The sequence below is a fragment of the Pongo pygmaeus genome, chromosome 19, assembly GCF_028885625.2.
Source record: "Pongo pygmaeus isolate AG05252 chromosome 19, NHGRI_mPonPyg2-v2.0_pri, whole genome shotgun sequence".
NCBI classification, from domain to species: Eukaryota; Metazoa; Chordata; class Mammalia; order Primates; family Hominidae; genus Pongo; species Pongo pygmaeus.
The window spans coordinates 60,188,747-60,205,414 of record NC_072392.2 but is presented as its reverse complement, the minus strand read 5'-3'; the positions used below and the strand labels follow the sequence as shown (position 1 = coordinate 60,205,414).

The window sequence follows — 16,668 nt, the reverse complement described above, 5'->3', positions numbered from 1 at the left end:
CCTCGAGTTCCCGCCACGCGGCGTGGGCACCTCCCTCTCGGCGGCCGCGTGCCTCGGCCCAGCCCGCCGGACGCCTGCGGGACCCGGGCAGGAGCCCCTTCCCCAGGCGTTCCCAGACTTCAGGCCGGGAAGGCTGTCCGCCGGGGAGTTCTAAGTCCTGTCAAGAGAGAAGCCCAGTTATCCACCGTGGAATACCAAGAGGCGTGTGTTTCGGCCCAGCCAACTAGTGGGCACTTGGAATGCAGAGAAAGTGTGCGTTAGGCAGCAGAGTCGGTCATTCTGGGGACCAAAGGGTCTGGTCTGTAATCTTTGCTAACAGTGGAACAGCTCATCTCTCAAACAAAAATGATGCTACTGGAGGTATAATATCTTGAGTAAACGAACTCACCTTTTAGATAGTAGCCTTTTGTATCTTTTAAGATACACTCTTTTAAGCCAGTATTTGTTCAAGACAATTTACTCAAGGTTAGACGAAAACTGAGGTCCCTGGGAGGAGGGAATCACAAGAATCTAAGTACTATCTTGTGTGCCTGCCCAACTAGCTGGTGGCATTTTAGACATTAAAGAGAAATAAAGATGGGACAGAATTCTACGGTATCCATAAGAATCGATCCCCAGCCAATCAATAAATAAGAATGTAACAAGAGCTGTGCTGATTCAAAAAGAGAGGTTCATTTGAAAATGGAAATTGGCCGGGTGCAGTGGCTCACGTCTGTAATCCCAACACTTTGGGAGGCCGAGCTGGGTGGACTGCTTGAACCCAGGAGTTCGAGACCAGCCTGGCCAACATGGTGAAACCCCGTCTCTACTAAAAATACAAAAATTAGCCAGCGTGGTAGCATACCTGTAGTCCCAACTGCTCAGGAGGCTGAGGCAGGAGAATCGCTTGAACCCAGAAGGCGGAGGTTGCAGTGAGCCGAGATCGCACCACTGCACTCCAGCCTGGGGAACAGAGGGAGACTCCATCTCAGAATAAATAAATTGGAAATTGCTGGGAGAAAGGGGTACAATGTTCTACTCTTCTCATGGTCAAAGAATAAGTGAATATTAAGTTTTTTTAGAAATGAAAATAAAACGACCCAACAAAGCAGCACTAATATAGAGATTTTATTTAAACTGTATTGAATTTTTACAGCACATTGCATGTTTGTCACAACGCAACTGCACAGTTTGGATTTTTGGCCACATCATGTCACTTACACCCACAACAGCTCTGAAAGGAGTATTTGATGAACACATCTGAGCCAAGAGCCCAGAGTCTCTCTCCAAGGCCATGCAGTTTGTTCACTGATGGGACAGTCCCTCAAAACAGCCACACTAAGTAGACAGATACAGTCTCCCCAAATGTTACCAATCTTACTCCCCTTGAAAACAGGCAGAGTGAAGTGCAATGAAAGACAAGTTAATTAAAAAGCCACTCACAACTGGCAGTAAATTTTAATGATTGATAAAATGCTTAAAATAATTTTATGTATCAGAAACAAGGAATAGCTTGTTACTTTTTCAATGATCTCAGGAATTTTGCAGACACAAAATCTCCATTATTCAGCTCCATTTAAATGAAAAAAAAAGTTCTGCTAGGCTGACCTAAATATGCCAAAACTTTTTAGGTTACATCTATGGCAAGTACAAAAGAACCACAGATGCTTCTCTGTAGGACTGCAAAGGTCAGGACAAATAATGATTCTTGTTCTAAATGCAGATCCTAGTTATTTTGGAATGAAATGCTGTTTTCTAGAAAGCAACATGAAAGTAGCAGTAAGAAAGATGACTACCATCATTTCAAAACAGGATAAGCCTAAATATAATTTACCATTATATGTCAACAAATTAAGGAAAATGTATAAAGTCCTAGTGGTTTCATTATAGGCCAAGGAGACTGTATCTGTCCCACCCACAGTACATGGCTATATCACTGTATCTTTTGGTTAAGTGCCACTGGTACATATTAAGATGAAAAAAACAAAAACAAAAAAACAAAATAAAATTTTTAAAAAACCAATAACGTTTGGTCCAAATGGACACATGTTCTCTCCCAATTTTGGTATCAAGGCTTTATTCTCTTCTGTTTGGGTTCCATTGTTAAGTGCACAGAAATAGACAGCAGCATTTGTACTGAAACCCTCACATACCAAACAGCATATGCTAGGAGGTAAAAACCAAACGCTAAGTTCTACCCTCAAGGTGTCAAGTGTTCAGGATAAGAAGCAAATGTGACCCAGAGGAGGCAGCAGCCAAGGGAAAGACAACATGGGGGAAATGGGCAATGGAACAACAACAACGAAAACCTCTGTTTTATTTTCATGCCAGGAGAGGATCAAGGTGTAGCTCCTGTGTTAGCACCAGGACAACTAGGAAAAGTCAGGTGCAAAGGGTAGGGCACAATCAGCAGATATTTCACAAGGATAATTTTTGCTTTTCCCTTCTCATTCTTCACAGTGCATAACTCAAGAGCTGCCACTGTGTAACAGAGACGACTGCCTTCACAGCTCAAAATAACTCAATGTTTGCCAGGACCGAACATCAGCAGAGTTTTCCTCTGCTCCCAAAAATGTCTCGCTCCCTAGAACTGTTCCCCTAAACTGAATATTCACCAATGCTGGCTGATGAGCCAACTGAAAAATACATTGAAACCTCCACTTGCTGAGCCAGTCTTCAAACCAAACTCCACAGAAAGACAGTACTAATGCAACTAGAGGGAGTGCCTCTAAAGACTGAGCCTTCATGCACAGACACAGAGCACAGAGGTACAGGATATAGTTCATCTCAAATAGGACAGGAATTCCTATCTTGTATACTATAATCTGCTTTTGTCAAGGTGGAGGAGAGATGGGTCTGGTTATCACTTGGAGTTTGGTTATACATATGCCTTTCTATTGCTGTTTGGGGCACTTTGCACCAGGCAACATCTATGCAATCATCATCTTGTGACCTCCAGGAGAAAGAGGCTGGAGTCACCAACTCAACATAAAGCTTCCAGACCCTGGGTCTGGGTTAGGACCATTACCCCAAGGTGAGGGTATCACCAGTAGAGGACCTCCTGCCAAATTGCAATTCCTCTGCTCCAGTTTCATGATACCAAGGAGGATTTCTCAAGATGGTATCTCTGAGCTCTGTGATTTCATGAGCCACACCAAGGAACCTTCCAAACTACAACTGAAGAAGATCCTCCCTTCAAACCTGCTAAAATTGGACAGGTCGTCTCCCCGGCATTCAACTGGAAGCTGTGGCAATGGGTTTCTTCAGCTGTTGGCTCATGAGTTCCCTGGCACGAGAGACTTGAATGTGTTCGTAACATGAGTTACAGACAAGAACTGGGTCATAGAGTTGCTGATCAGGAATGGGCAGCTTCAGGTGGCAGCATCCAGCACAAAATACATTCCCACAATTTCTGTCAAAGCACAAAGAGGGAAGAGTTCATCAGATATGCCAATATACTGGCCAGGCAGGGTGACTCACACCAGTAATCCCTGCACTTTGGTAGGCTGAGGCAGTAGAATCGCTTGAGGCCAGGAGTTTGAGACTTGCCTGAGCAACATAGCAAGACCCCATCGCTAATAAAAAAAAATAATTAATTAATTAATATTAAGAAATGCCAATATACTGAGAATGAGTGATACTAAATGAAAAGTTGGGGACAAACAAAAATAGTTTCTATAAAGAGGTGTCCACTTCCAAACTAATTCCACTTAGTTCTATACATATGTATTACACTGTTTTTGTTTTTGTTTTTTGTTCTTTTTTAAACAGAGTCTTGCTCTGTTGCCAGGATGGAGTGCAGTGGCGCAATCTCGGCTCACTGCAACCTCCAGCTCCCTGGTTCGAGCTATTCTCCCGCCTCAGCCTCCAGAGTAGCTAGCTGGGATTACAGGCATGCGCCACCACGCCCAGCTAATTTTTGTATTTTTAGTGGAGACAGGTTTTACCATGTTGGCCAGGATGGTCTCAATCTCCTGACCTCATGATCCACCTGCCTCGGCCTCCCAAAGTGTTGGGATTACGGGTATGAGCCACTGCGCCTGGCCTGCACTGTTTTTTGAGTCATACTAAATCATACAAAACATCCTACCTGCAATGGTGTCTTCGTTTGGCCAACCAGAATTCACAGTCACAGTTATAGCAGTGTGATGCCATATGGTCTGGAACCCAGCGAGTCACCTAATAGAAGGCACAAAGAAAAATTCCTGGTCCTTGTTGACAGACTGGATGAGCAACATTGCAATGAGGAAAGCACCCCAGGAGAAAGTGACAAGGCTTATCTTCATAACTGGCTACCATTTGCCTACCAGGTTGACACTTCTCTGGGGGACAGCTCAGTCTACAGCATGTCATTCATCTCTGGGAAATATAATGACTCACTGGCTCACATAAGTACCCACCATATATGTGCCTAAACATACCTCAGTCTCTTTCTTATCAACAGGTTCCCAGCTTGCTTCTGAAAGGCAGTCTTCACTGTGATCAGAGTCAAAATCCTCAGTATCACTGCCATCTGACTCCTTCAAACATGTCTGATGAAAAGGCAAAGACAACAAATTATCTTCATCATCGTTAACACTTACTGTTTACCATGTGTCAGGCACTGTGCTAAGTGCATTATACACATGAACTTATTTCTTAAGACAGTCTTACAATGTATGCTACTAATATCCCCATTTCACAAATAAGAAAATGAAGCCACAGAGAAAGTTAAGAGCTGATATGTAGTAAAGCTGGGATTTGAACCTAGTATTGCAGCTTCAGATTTACACTCTTACCGATATGCTACACCACAGCATAGAAAGACTCTTGTTATGTTCTAAACCAGGGGTTGGCAAGCTATGGCCCACAGGCCAGAGTAGCCCACTGCCTGTTTTTGTAAATCAGGTTTTGTTGGAACACAGCTGCATTCATTCATTCACTTACTGTCTATGGCTGCTTTTTGTTTTGTTTTTGAGACAAGGTCTCGCTCTTTTGCCCAGGCTGGAATGCAGCAGCATGATCACTGCTCACTGTAGCCTCAACATCCTGGGCTCAAGAGATCCTCCCACCTCAGCCTCCCGAGTAGTTGGGACCACAGGCGTCCACCACCATGTCCAGCTAATTTTTTGTAATTTTTGTAGAGATGGGGTTTCACCATGTTGCCTAGGCTGGTCTCGAACTTCTTGGCCAAAGCAATCCACCTACCTCGGCCTCACAAAGTCCTAAGACTACAGGAGTGAGCCACAGTGCCTGGCCTACGGCTGCTTTTGCACAATAGCAGAGCTGAGTAGTTGCAACATAGACTGTATGGCCCACAAAACCTAAAATAGTTATTATTTGGCCCTTTACAAAAAAAAAAAAAGTTTGCTGACTCCTGTTTAAAGCACCAGAGAAGTGAGAAGCAGGCAAGTGGGGAGCACCTTAACAGAAGGAAGGAAAGTGTCTGTGTAAATGGCAAGATACCATGGAGAGGAAGCTGGCTCCTAGAAGCTCCCCAAGGACTATGGTGCCAGAACCTGAGGCTGCCCAACACTGCACAGCCTACAGTCTTCATCTCTCACCTGGATTATTCCAAAATGACCTTACCAGCCTCCCAATCTGGGTCTCAACTGCCTCATTAAAATTGTACACTGTTGGGCCGGGTGCAGTGGCTCACGCCTGTAATCCCAGCACTTTGGGAGGACGAGGTGGGCGGATCGTGAGGTCAGGGGAACGAGACCATCCTGGCTAACACAGTGAGACCCCGTCTCTACTAAAAATACAAAAAAAAAAATTAGCCGGGCACGGTGGCGGGCGCCTGTAGTCCCAGCTACTCGGGAGGCTGAGGTAGGAGACTGGCGTGAACCCGGGAGGGCGGAGGTTGCAGTGAGCTGAGATTGCACCACTGCACTCCAGCCTGGGTGACAGAGCGAGACTCCGTCTCAAAAAAAAAAAAAAAAAAAAAAAAAAAATGTACATTGTTGCACATTTTCTTAAACTACAACTCTGATCATATTGTGCACTGGCCTAAAATTTTATTGCCTTAAGGGTAAAATCCAAAGAAGGGCACTCAACCTGACCCTTGTAATCTCCACCTAATTCTCCAATGTCACCTCCCACCACCCTATCTGACTGTCTCTCATAGCCCCAGTGTAAGTGTGTATGCATGCATGTACACATATACACTCGCATGTCCCATCCTTTTAAGCCGTATCATTGGAGTACCTATTGCCACCACGCTTCTGCGAATGGTGTTTCCTTTTCACTGTCTACCTGGCTAAGTATCACACATTCTTCAGCACTCAGCTCAAGCATTACCTTCTCAAGAAAGTCTTCCTTGACGTTTCACTCCACTCCAGCCCTCTAACACCTGATGCCTCCTCAATCATAGCACTTAAAAACATCATTCTAATTGCTTACTTGTTTTTCATCCTATAGCCCAGGCACCTAACTCAGTGGTACACAGCAAGTACCCAACGAATAAATGCTGAATGGAGGGAAGGCTGGATGAACAGAGTAAATAATGGGTGTATGGCAGTTGGTGACTACTTACAAAATCATCCTCATAGTCCATGGGGGGCTCTGCTGGAGGGGCACAGCAGTGACGGATGTCCAGCCTCATCTGAAGCTCACGCACCTGTCGACGTAGCTGCTCCACCTCTTGCTTGTACCCTGCTTCGATTTGCCGTAACCTATGCTGGATCACATCCGTGGGAAAGGGGAGTCCATCATCATCCAAATAGAGAGGAGGCACTGGAGAAGGGCAGGTCAGTGGAACGGGCTTTGTGCTAGAGACTTGCTTTGGATGACCAGACAACCACATCCGGTTCTTTCCTCCTGGGCCAGTACAATGTCCATTGGAATGACTAGAACAGACAGGTGACCTCACACCTTCTCTCTGAGCCCACTGGCCCCCAAAGCAGGGCCCCGTGGCCCGCATCTGCTTACTGTTTGGCCTCTTGCTACAACAGCCATAGGAAAGCAGCCGCCGAGGGGTGGCCTCCCCACTTGGGAATGAAGTCACCATCCCTTGGAAGCTGTCCCAGTTGGACCCTAGAAAAGAGAACTCACTGATCTGGCTCTGAGAAATTGGCTTCCGGACCAATTCCAATGGCATTTTCCCAAAGCGAGGATTTTCCAATAACTGCCCATTCCTATTATTTCCTCTTTTACCAATGTCTTCCTCCCCATGGGTCAGATCCGGCACAGAACTCAGTTGTTCCTGGTGGGAGATACTTGCCACAGACCCTGAGGGATCTTGGTTGAGGAAGTCAGTGCTTGGGTCTAGAGGAGTTTGGCAGGCAGCACTCGGTGGGTTGCAAAGGGTGCTGAGGCTGTGATTGAGAACACATTTGGAGGGCACACCTAGCATGGAGTCTGGCTGGGCCTGTTGGGGCGTACCTGTAGGAGAGTTCTGGGAAGACTCAGGAAAATTACAAACTCCATCACACTTGTTAGAAATGACCTTGGAGAGTGCACTGACAGCTTCTATTTCAGGACAATGTTCAGGTGGCTCCCCTATGCCATCTAAAGTCCTAACCAGCTCATCCTGGGCAGAAGGGTCTGGAGCTGGTCCCTTAGTCTCTTCCAGGACTTTGATCTCAGGATCAGAGGTGTTGCTCTTCATTTCCCGAGGCACTGCGGTATTAAGCAGTTTGTAACTTGGAGAACAGCTTTTGTGACTCTTGAAAGGTTTATTGCTCAAGTAGTCTTTCTGGCTGCTGGGCAGAGGAGGAGGAAGACCCACTTCTCCTATAGTTTGCTGAGGACCTCCTACCCCAGAGTCCACAAAGGTTGTCTCTGATCCCTCAGGATTGCTGTGCCAGGGCTCCAGGCCTACCCTGACCTCCTGACAGTGGTTATTCAGGTTAGGGTCACTGGATGTACGAGTCAGGGGGCTGCTTGTGTCACAGGCAGAAAGAAGATCATCCATGGATCTGGTTTTAGGTAATCTGGAATGACAAATATAACACCTCCAGGTCAGGAGATGGGCACTTGCAATACAATATATGGAACTGAATCAATGGAGCAATATCAAAGCCAGAGTTTAGAAACAGTGACACTTAAGAACACTTAAGTTTAGAAATAAGGACCCTTAAGATCACAAATAACCAATGTTCACTGAAAGTTTACTCTGTAAAAAAAGCATGAGACATGGACCCTGTCCTCTGGAACCCAAAAATCTATCCTCAGCTTTTGTCAGCACTCAACCTACCAGTCTCCCTGGGCAATCTCAACCACTACAGTGGTTTCAGCTGCCTTCTATGCCAATGCCTTCTGAATCTACTGTTCCAGCTAGGACTATACCTGAGACTCAAACCCAATATCCCACTGCCTCCATCACAGTAAAACAGAAAGAAGATGGGTTTTGGAACTAGACAATATTGGCTCTGATGCTAATTAGCTACATGACTACAAATAAGTAAATTAACCTCTCAGATACTTGGTTTCTCCCTTTAAACAATGATGGTAATAAATCATACCTTGTAGAGATGCTATGAGAATTCAAAATATAGGCAACCAACCACAAACATAATAACCACAAACTTTATTAAGACAACACAACTCCCTCAACACTGCTCTTGATAACCACTTAGCAGCAGTGTGCTCCTCTGATTCCCAAGGCCCCATGAAACTTCCCCTGGTATATAGCACTCAGAGTTCTAGAGGCATTCATATATAGCAGATAGGTTAAGGAACATTTTCAAGAGTGACCATCCTGATTATTAATGCAGTTCACAGTCCTTAGAGCAATGAAAACTTGAGGGAGATTCACCAAGGAAACAGTAGAGGCTTCACTGGCCTCCTATTTTTAGATGGCTCAGTCAGTTCAGCCCATGCGGAAAAATTCCCCAAAGGCGGTTACAACGCAGCTTATTTTAAGTAACTGGTTTTTGAAACTTAAAACTAATGTTTTATACATACTTGATATACCTTTTATGACCAATTTTGATTTTTTTAATGGTATGAAATTCCAGGAAGGCAATAACAGTGGTTATAATTATAGTTCCTGGAGTCCCATAGGCAGGGCTCAAATCCCAATTTAACAACATCTTTGCTGTGTGACTTTAACTTCTCTAAGCCTCAGATCCCTCATCTATGGAATAAAGGTAAAGTACCTAGCTCTTAAAGCTATTATGAAGATTAAACAAAAATCCACATCAAAGCACATTGCTCAGTGCTTCCTATAACACATAACTGCACTTTATTGTTTACTTGTTTAACTCCCTCTACTGAAGTGTCCTGAAGGCAGGACCCTGTCTTATTTGAATCCCCAGCACCTAGCACAGTACCAGGGGCAAATGACTTGAGAAATGAATGAATGAGCTCAAAATACAACGTCAAGTTTCCACTGCTAGGTGCCAATTGAAGGTGTGATATACATCAGGCATCTTAGTGGATCTTCTTAGACATCCAGACAACCAAGGTCCACCCAAGACCTACTGAATAAGAATAGCCAAGAGTGAGGCCTAGGGATCTGTATTCTTTTAAGTGCCACAGCTGACTTCTTTTCATTTTATTTTTTATTATGGAAACGTGCAAGCATACAAAAGAAGTAAAGAATATGCTGGGCACAGTGGCTCAAGCCTGTAATCTCAACACTTTGGGAGGTCAAGGCAGGCAGATCTCTTGAGGCCAGGAGTTCAAGACCAGCCTGGCCAACATGGTGAAATCCGATCTGTACTAAAAATACAAAAACTAGCTGGGCGTGGTGGTGGACGCCTGTAAACCCAGCTCCTACTTGGGAGGCTGAGGCATGAGAATTGCTTGACCCTGGGAGGCAAGAGGGCAGAGGTTGCGGTGAGCCGAGATCGCACCACTATATTCCAGCCTGGGTGACAGAGCAAGACTCTGTCTCAAACAACAACAACAAAAAGAAGAATATAATTAACTTCCATGTGCTGTTCGTCCAAATTCAAATAATAACATTCTGCCATCCTCCACAACTCATTCTATGTATACCAAAGGTTAATCAGCAATGTTGACAGAGACAATAATACCTGAGTTTAGAACAAGGAGAGAGCTCATCCAGGAGGTCAAGGAAGGCTACACAGAAAGGGTAGGATTTGAGATGGGTACAGAAGAATGTGTTTATGACTTTAATGGAAGAAGAAGAAGGAGGAGGAGGAGAAGGAGAAGGAGGAGGAGAAGGAGAAGGAGGAGGGGGGAGAAGGGGGAGAAGGGGGAGAAGGGGGGAGGAGGGGGAGGATCAGGAGAAGAAGAAGGACATTTTTGATCTAGGGAAAGATAGAATCAAAAGTAAGTCAGGTCAGTTGTTACAGAGACCATTTCCTTTAAAATCTTTAACCAATTATTTCTCGAAATCTACTCTCCATCTTGAGCTGCCTACAACACACCTCCTTCTTTGTTATCAACTAATATTTCAATCCCAATTTGCCTGTATCTCCGCTTTCTCCCCAAACTGGCTTGTCTTCTCGACTTTTCAATGTCTATTAGTGGTACTAATATTCTCCAACTTTCTAAGCTCAGATACTTGGGACCCAAAGTACTTTTCACGTCTACTCTCCAACTTTCAATCAATTCTGTAGCCTGCCAATGGTTCTCTATAGTGCTTCTGAATTTAATCCTTTCTCTTTGCCAGGGACTCTTCCCCTCATATCTGAACTACTACAGCAGTGCTGGCTGGTCTCTGTGCCTCCACCTACCCTGTACTCACTGATTAGTTCTCCAAGGATCCCACTGTCAGCAGATCACAGTAACTTCCTACAATGACTTCCTATTGCCAACTGAATCAAAATAAACTCCTCACTGTAATGTTTAAAGCCTTCAGTGCCCTCAATGACCTGTCCTATATTTCCACTATTCCTTAAAATAGCCCCTTCTCAACCCCTGCCAGCCACAGAACTTCTTTTTTTAAAAAAAAACTACCTCTCGCCCAGGCGCAGTGGCTCGCACCTATAATCCCAGCACTTTGGGAGGCCAAGGTGAGCGAATCACTTGCGGTCAGGAGTTCGAGACCAGCTTGGCCAACATGGCGAAACCCTGTCTCTACTAAAAATACAAAAATTAGCCAGGCGTGGTGGCACACACCTGTAATCCCAGCTACTCGAGAGGCTGAGGCAGGAGAATCACTTGAACCTGGTGGGCGGAGTGAGCTGAGAAGATCATGTGACTGCACTCCAGCTGGGCAATGGAGCGAGAGAACCCTACCTCTCATGTATCCACTTCCTTTGGACCCCTCTCCACTAACCTTGTTACTGAGCTCACAACTCCCTTTCTTTCATTCATTTGTCCAGTTTTTTTTTTTTTGAGACAGAGTCTCACTCTGTTGCCCAGGCTGGAGTGCAGTGGCGCGATCTCTGCTCACTGCAACCTCCGCCTTCCTGGGTTCATACCATTCTCCTGCCTCAGCCTCCAGAGTAGCTGGGACTACAGGGGCCCACCACCACGCCTGGCTAATTTTTTTTGTATTTTTAGTAGAGACGGGGTTTCACCGTGTTAGCCAGGATGGTCTTGATCTCCTCATGATCCGCCTGCCTCGGCCTCCCAAAGTGCTGGGATTACAAGCATGAGCCACCACGCCCAGCCATTTGTCCAGTTTTAAGTAAATTTTTACTTTAGTAAATTTATTTAAATTTACTTATTACGTGCCAGGTTCTAAGCCAGATACACAGAACACAAAAAGACCCACAGTTCTTGTCTGGTCCTTCATGAAAATTTCCTGAGTAAAACAGCCACCAAGTGACCCTTTTAAAAAACACATCATTTCTCTAAAGCTTTGAACTACACACATTTGTTTTTTTGAGACAAGGTCTCGTTGTGTCACCCAGGCTGGAGTGCAATGGCATGATCACAGCTCACTGCAGCCTCGACCTGCTGGGCGCAAACAATCCTCCTACGTCAGCCCTCCAAGTAGCTGGGACCACAGACGCATGCCACCATGCCTGGCTAATTTTTGCATTTTTTGTAGAGGTGGGGTTCTGCCACATTGCCCAGGTTGGTCTCAAACTCCTGGGCTCAAGCAATCTGCGCAACTTGGCCTCCCAAAGTGCTGGGATTACAGGCATGAGCCACTGCACCCAGCCTGAACTACACACATTCTTATCTGCTTAGATGTTGACTTAGAATTGTTCTCTAGTTGGCCAGGTCTGGTGGCTCACGCCTGTAATCCCAGCACTTTGGGAGGCCGAGGCAGGTAGATTACGAGGTCAAGAGATTGAGACCATCCTGGCCAACATGGTGAAACCCTGTCTCTACTAAAAATACAAAAAACTAGCCAGGTGTGGTGGTGGGCGCCTGTAGTCCCAGCTACTCGGGAGGCTGAGACAGAAGAATCACTTGAACCCGGGAGGCGGAGGTTGCAGCGAGCCAAGATTGCACCACTGCACTCCAACCAGTGACAGAGCGAGATTCCGTCTCAAAAAAAAAAAAAGAATTGTTCTCTCTAGTTGTTCTGTGTCTTATCTTACAGCTTAAAAATCTTGAAAGTAGAACCAATATCTTCTATTTCTTTGCTGTAGCCCACAAAACCTAGTACAGTAATACGCAACTTGTAGGTATTAAAGAAACATTTGTTGAATTGATAAATCAGATACTAAGTTAATGAAATGATTATTAAATGGGTCACAGAGCTTATTAAAAATTTGATTAAAAGTTATGGCCCCTCTCCCAGGAAACGTAAACCTATGAACCTGTAGCCAAATTCTGCATAGTTCGGGGAAGGAAAAAAAAATCACTGAAATCCTGAAACCTATCATGGTCCCCTCACAATGACTTAGTTCAAAAGACCCTAAAACCAATAATTTGGGATGCTGGGCTTTTTGTTTTCCTTTATAATATTCAACCAATAACATATGTTATATTTTAACTTTAAAAACTTTCAGCCAGGCTGGACATGGTGGCTCACACCTGTAATTCCAGTGTTTTGGGAGGCCAAGGCAGGAAGATCACTCGACACCAGGAATTTAAGACTAACCTGGGCAACAGACCCTGTCTCTACAAAAAATAAAAATTGGCACATGCCTAATGAGCTAATTAGCTACCTGGGAGGCTGAAACAGAAGGATTACCTGAGCTCAGGAATTTGAGGTTACAGTAAGCTATAATTGTGCCACTGCACCCAGCCTGAGTGACAGAACAAGACCCTGTCTCTAAAAAAAAAAAAAGCTCTCAGCCAATAAACAAATATCAAAATTTGAGAGATATATATACACATATATATACGTATATGCGTATACATGTGTATATATATCCGTATACATATATACACGTATATGTGTATATACGTGTATGTATATGTATATATACATATACGTGTGTATAAATGTATATGGATATATATACATATGTGTATATATATGCGTATATATGTATATATATCCTTTGAGCACAGTATTTTCATTAAAAAATACAAGCACAAATGCAAAAATATGCATACAAAGTAACCCTACTGGCCAGGCGCAGGAGCTTGTAATCCCAACACTTTGGGAGGCCAAGATGGGTGGATAACTTGAGGTCAGGAGTTCAAGACCAGCGTGACCAACATGGTAAAACCCCGTCTCTACTACAAATACAAAAATTAGCCGGGCATGGTGGCGCATGCCTGTAATCCCAGCTACTCGGGAGGCTGGGGCAGGAGAATCACCTGAACCCGGGAGGCAGAGGTTGCAGCGAGCTGAGATTGTGCCGCTGCAGTCCAGCCTGGGCAACAGAGCGAAACTCTGTCAAAAAAAACAAAAAAACAAAAAAAAAACACAAAGTAACCCTACTAAACTATGTACTTAAAAATGGTGTAGATGGTAAATAGCATGTGTATTTTACAATTTTTTTTTTTTTTTTTTTTGAGATGGAGTCTCACTCTATTGCCCAGGCTGGAGTGCAGTGGTGCGATCTTGGCTCACTGCAATCTCTGCCCCCCAGATTCAAGCGATTCTTATGCCTCAGCCTCCCAAGTAGCTGGGATTACAGGTGCCTGCCACCATGCCCGGCTAATTTTTGTATTTTTAGTAGAGACAGGGTTTCACCATGTTGGCCAGGCTGGCCTTGAACTCCTGACCTCAAGTGATCCACCTGCCTCGGCCTCCCAAAGTGCTGGGATCACAGGCGTGAGCCACCGTGCCCAGACTGTATTTTACAAATTTTTAAAAAGCTACACATATAAGGATGTAAAGCACTCCCTGTAATGATTAAAAAAATGGAAATTACCTAAATGATGAATAGGAATCTGGTTATATAAATTGTGGACTACTCTGAAGCCAATAAAAACAAGAAAGGAAATTTAGATGTGCTGTCATGAGAAGACAATCTAATACAAAGCGGGAAAAACAATTTGCAGAATATGCAAAAAAGTAAAAAGGGTATGTAAAAATATTCTGATTTTGTTTATAAAAAATGTTTCCATATGAGAGCGTGAGTGTGGATTTACCTATGTAGAGATAAACATCTGGAAAGACACGTACCAAATGTTAACAGTGGACACCTGTGGGGACAAGGATCATAAGGGAAGATTTTCATTTTCTACTTTTATATTGACTATTTTTTAAAAAACAAGAAACAGGTACTACTCTCATAAATTAACCAACATCATCTCACTTCTCCCCAAACATTGAGCCAGAAGATAACTAATTTTATGTCTCCCTTTTAAATTCTGGCCTTTTTCTGAGGGAGTAATATAAGGCCATCCTCCTGCTGGGAACCCATTTCCCTGAGAGTCAGATGTTTCTGGAAGCTAATGCTGGACACAACAAAGGTTGCTACTAATATAGCAAGCTCCCCATGCCCTGTACCAGTGAACAAAAACCAAGACCATTCCCACAAACCTTCCTAAAATAGTCGTTTCTGTTTTGTTCTCTCCCCTGCTTGGGTATATCATACAGAGTGATAGCAGCTCCTCCAGGAAAGAAAGTATCCAACCTTATCTTCAGAGGACCTTGAAAACACACAGAGTGCACTCCAGGCTAGCTACAAGTCTTGGCCAAGTTTTTCCTGCAAATGACTCAAGAAGTTGCTTTTAAATACCTCAGAAAGAGGCCGGGCACGGTGGCTCATGCCTGTAATCCCATCACTTTGGGAGGCCGAGGCGGGTGGATCATTTGAGGTCAGGAGTTTGAGACCAGCCTGGCCAACATGGTGAAACCCCATCTCTACAAAAAATACAAAAAATTGGCTGGGCGTGGTGGTCGGTGCTTGTAATCCCAGCTACTCAGGAGGCTGGGGCAGGAGAATCATTTGAACCCAGGAAGTGGAGGTTGCAGTGAGCCGAGATTGCACCGCTGGCACTCCAGCCTGGGCGACAAAGCGAGATTGTGTCTCAAAAAAAAAGAAAGAAAGAGAACATTTAGATGAGATGGGAAACAGTTACTGCCTTCCTAGTGGAGACAGGAGAAAGGAAGAAGGGCTTTTCTTACCTGTCCAGAGAGCGGCCAGAGAACTCCTGGCTCTGGGCCACTGGGGAAAGGTAAAGATCCATGTTTTCCTCCCCAAGTGTGCATGGAGATGATGCTGGCAGATAAACAGCTGTCCAGAGGTGCAGGGCCCGGACATGACAAACAGGATGCAGGACCTAGGGAAGCAGCCCAATACTAGTACTTTGTCAAGAGTTCCTGGTCCCTTTTCTTTCCCTAAGCCCTTGACTCTACATTTTCCCTACTGACTCAGCCACTTCTCCCTATAGGTTTCTAAATAGCACCTATAGGAAAAGGGCTCAAACTCACCATGTCTGAGCTGGGTGTGTAGAGAAAGTTATGAAAGTTTTTATTGCCAGCTCGAAGGAGCGCCCACACAGAGCAGGTCCGCTTGTAGATGTTGCGCTTCTCTCGCTCACAGGGGTTGTTGGCCAGGAAGGTGCCATAGAGGCAGGAGTATGTGTGTTGCACCAGTTTTACCTAGAAGGCAGAGAGAGCTTGCACCTGGGGGCCTCGGGCTGTCATTCTCCCCATCCCTGTTGTCACAGGGCTTAGGACTTACCAGGAATGCTTCATTAAATTCAAACAGGCAGGGGAACTGCTTAAGCAACTGATGAACAGAATCAAGCCACTGGAGGAACACAGGGCATTGTTCGTTTTGGTCCTCCACATTCTCTTGGTGGCCACAGCGATCTCCAAACTTGTGCCCAAAATCCAGCCAGTCAGACTCCACTAACACTTGGAAGCCCTGCAAAAAAAGAAACTGTTCAAACATAGGGCCTCTCTGGAAATGCTGATGTGCTACTCCCCTGGGAACTGCCCAAAGCAGGAAGCTGGCAGCTTCAAAGAAAAATAGGACTGGACCTAGAAGAGGACTCAAAGCCACCAATTTTCCAAGCCTTTGGGAGTTGGAAAAAAAAGAAAAAAAGAGCCACCAATGTCCTCTACTGAAAGACCCCCAGGACAGATCCAGAGGGCTCAACACCTTCCCTCCTCCCACATTCCCTCTGGTTTTCCCACCCAATTCCTCTCAATACCTCCAACGTCCTGTAATATGGGTCCAGTAATATTTTGGCCAGGGCTACGATCTGCGGTGTGCGGTCCCAGCCATCTGAGCAGTGTACCAGCACAGGCCTGCCTTCCCGGTCTACTGTATTAGCCACCAGCACAGCTGCTTTTAGCATCACCGACAAGTGCTGCAGCCATTTGGTACTCTCCAGTGCCGACAACCAGCTACACAAAAGCAGAAATCAAGTCAGTCACAAAGGGTGTTGAGGCCACAACAGTCTCTCCACCATCCACAGCCAGCCCCACCCAACAAAGTCCCCATTGAGAACTGAAACCAAGAGGTACAACCCGGGGCC

The 16,668-nt window shown here is 45.0% G+C and overlaps 1 protein-coding gene across 3 annotated transcripts in view; it reads right to left on the bottom strand.

Moving 5' to 3' along the window:
- Window positions 1-1,092: 1,092 nt before the first annotated feature.
- MTMR4 (myotubularin related protein 4) overlaps window positions 1,093-16,668 on the bottom strand; it is a 28,367-nt gene continuing 12,791 nt past the window's right edge. For all 3 annotated transcript variants that reach the window (XM_054457932.2, XM_054457933.2, XM_054457931.2), the window contains 8 exons: window positions 16,342-16,537; window positions 15,867-16,052; window positions 15,614-15,784; window positions 15,308-15,462; window positions 6,494-7,892; window positions 4,401-4,511; window positions 4,070-4,158; window positions 1,093-3,391 (listed from right to left, as the gene is read on the bottom strand). In XM_054457932.2, coding sequence (XP_054313907.1) covers window positions 3,214-3,391; window positions 4,070-4,158; window positions 4,401-4,511; window positions 6,494-7,892; window positions 15,308-15,462; window positions 15,614-15,784; window positions 15,867-16,052; window positions 16,342-16,537 — 2,485 coding nt within the window. In that variant the 3' untranslated portion in view covers window positions 1,093-3,213. The remainder of the gene's footprint in view (window positions 3,392-4,069; window positions 4,159-4,400; window positions 4,512-6,493; window positions 7,893-15,307; window positions 15,463-15,613; window positions 15,785-15,866; window positions 16,053-16,341; window positions 16,538-16,668) is intronic.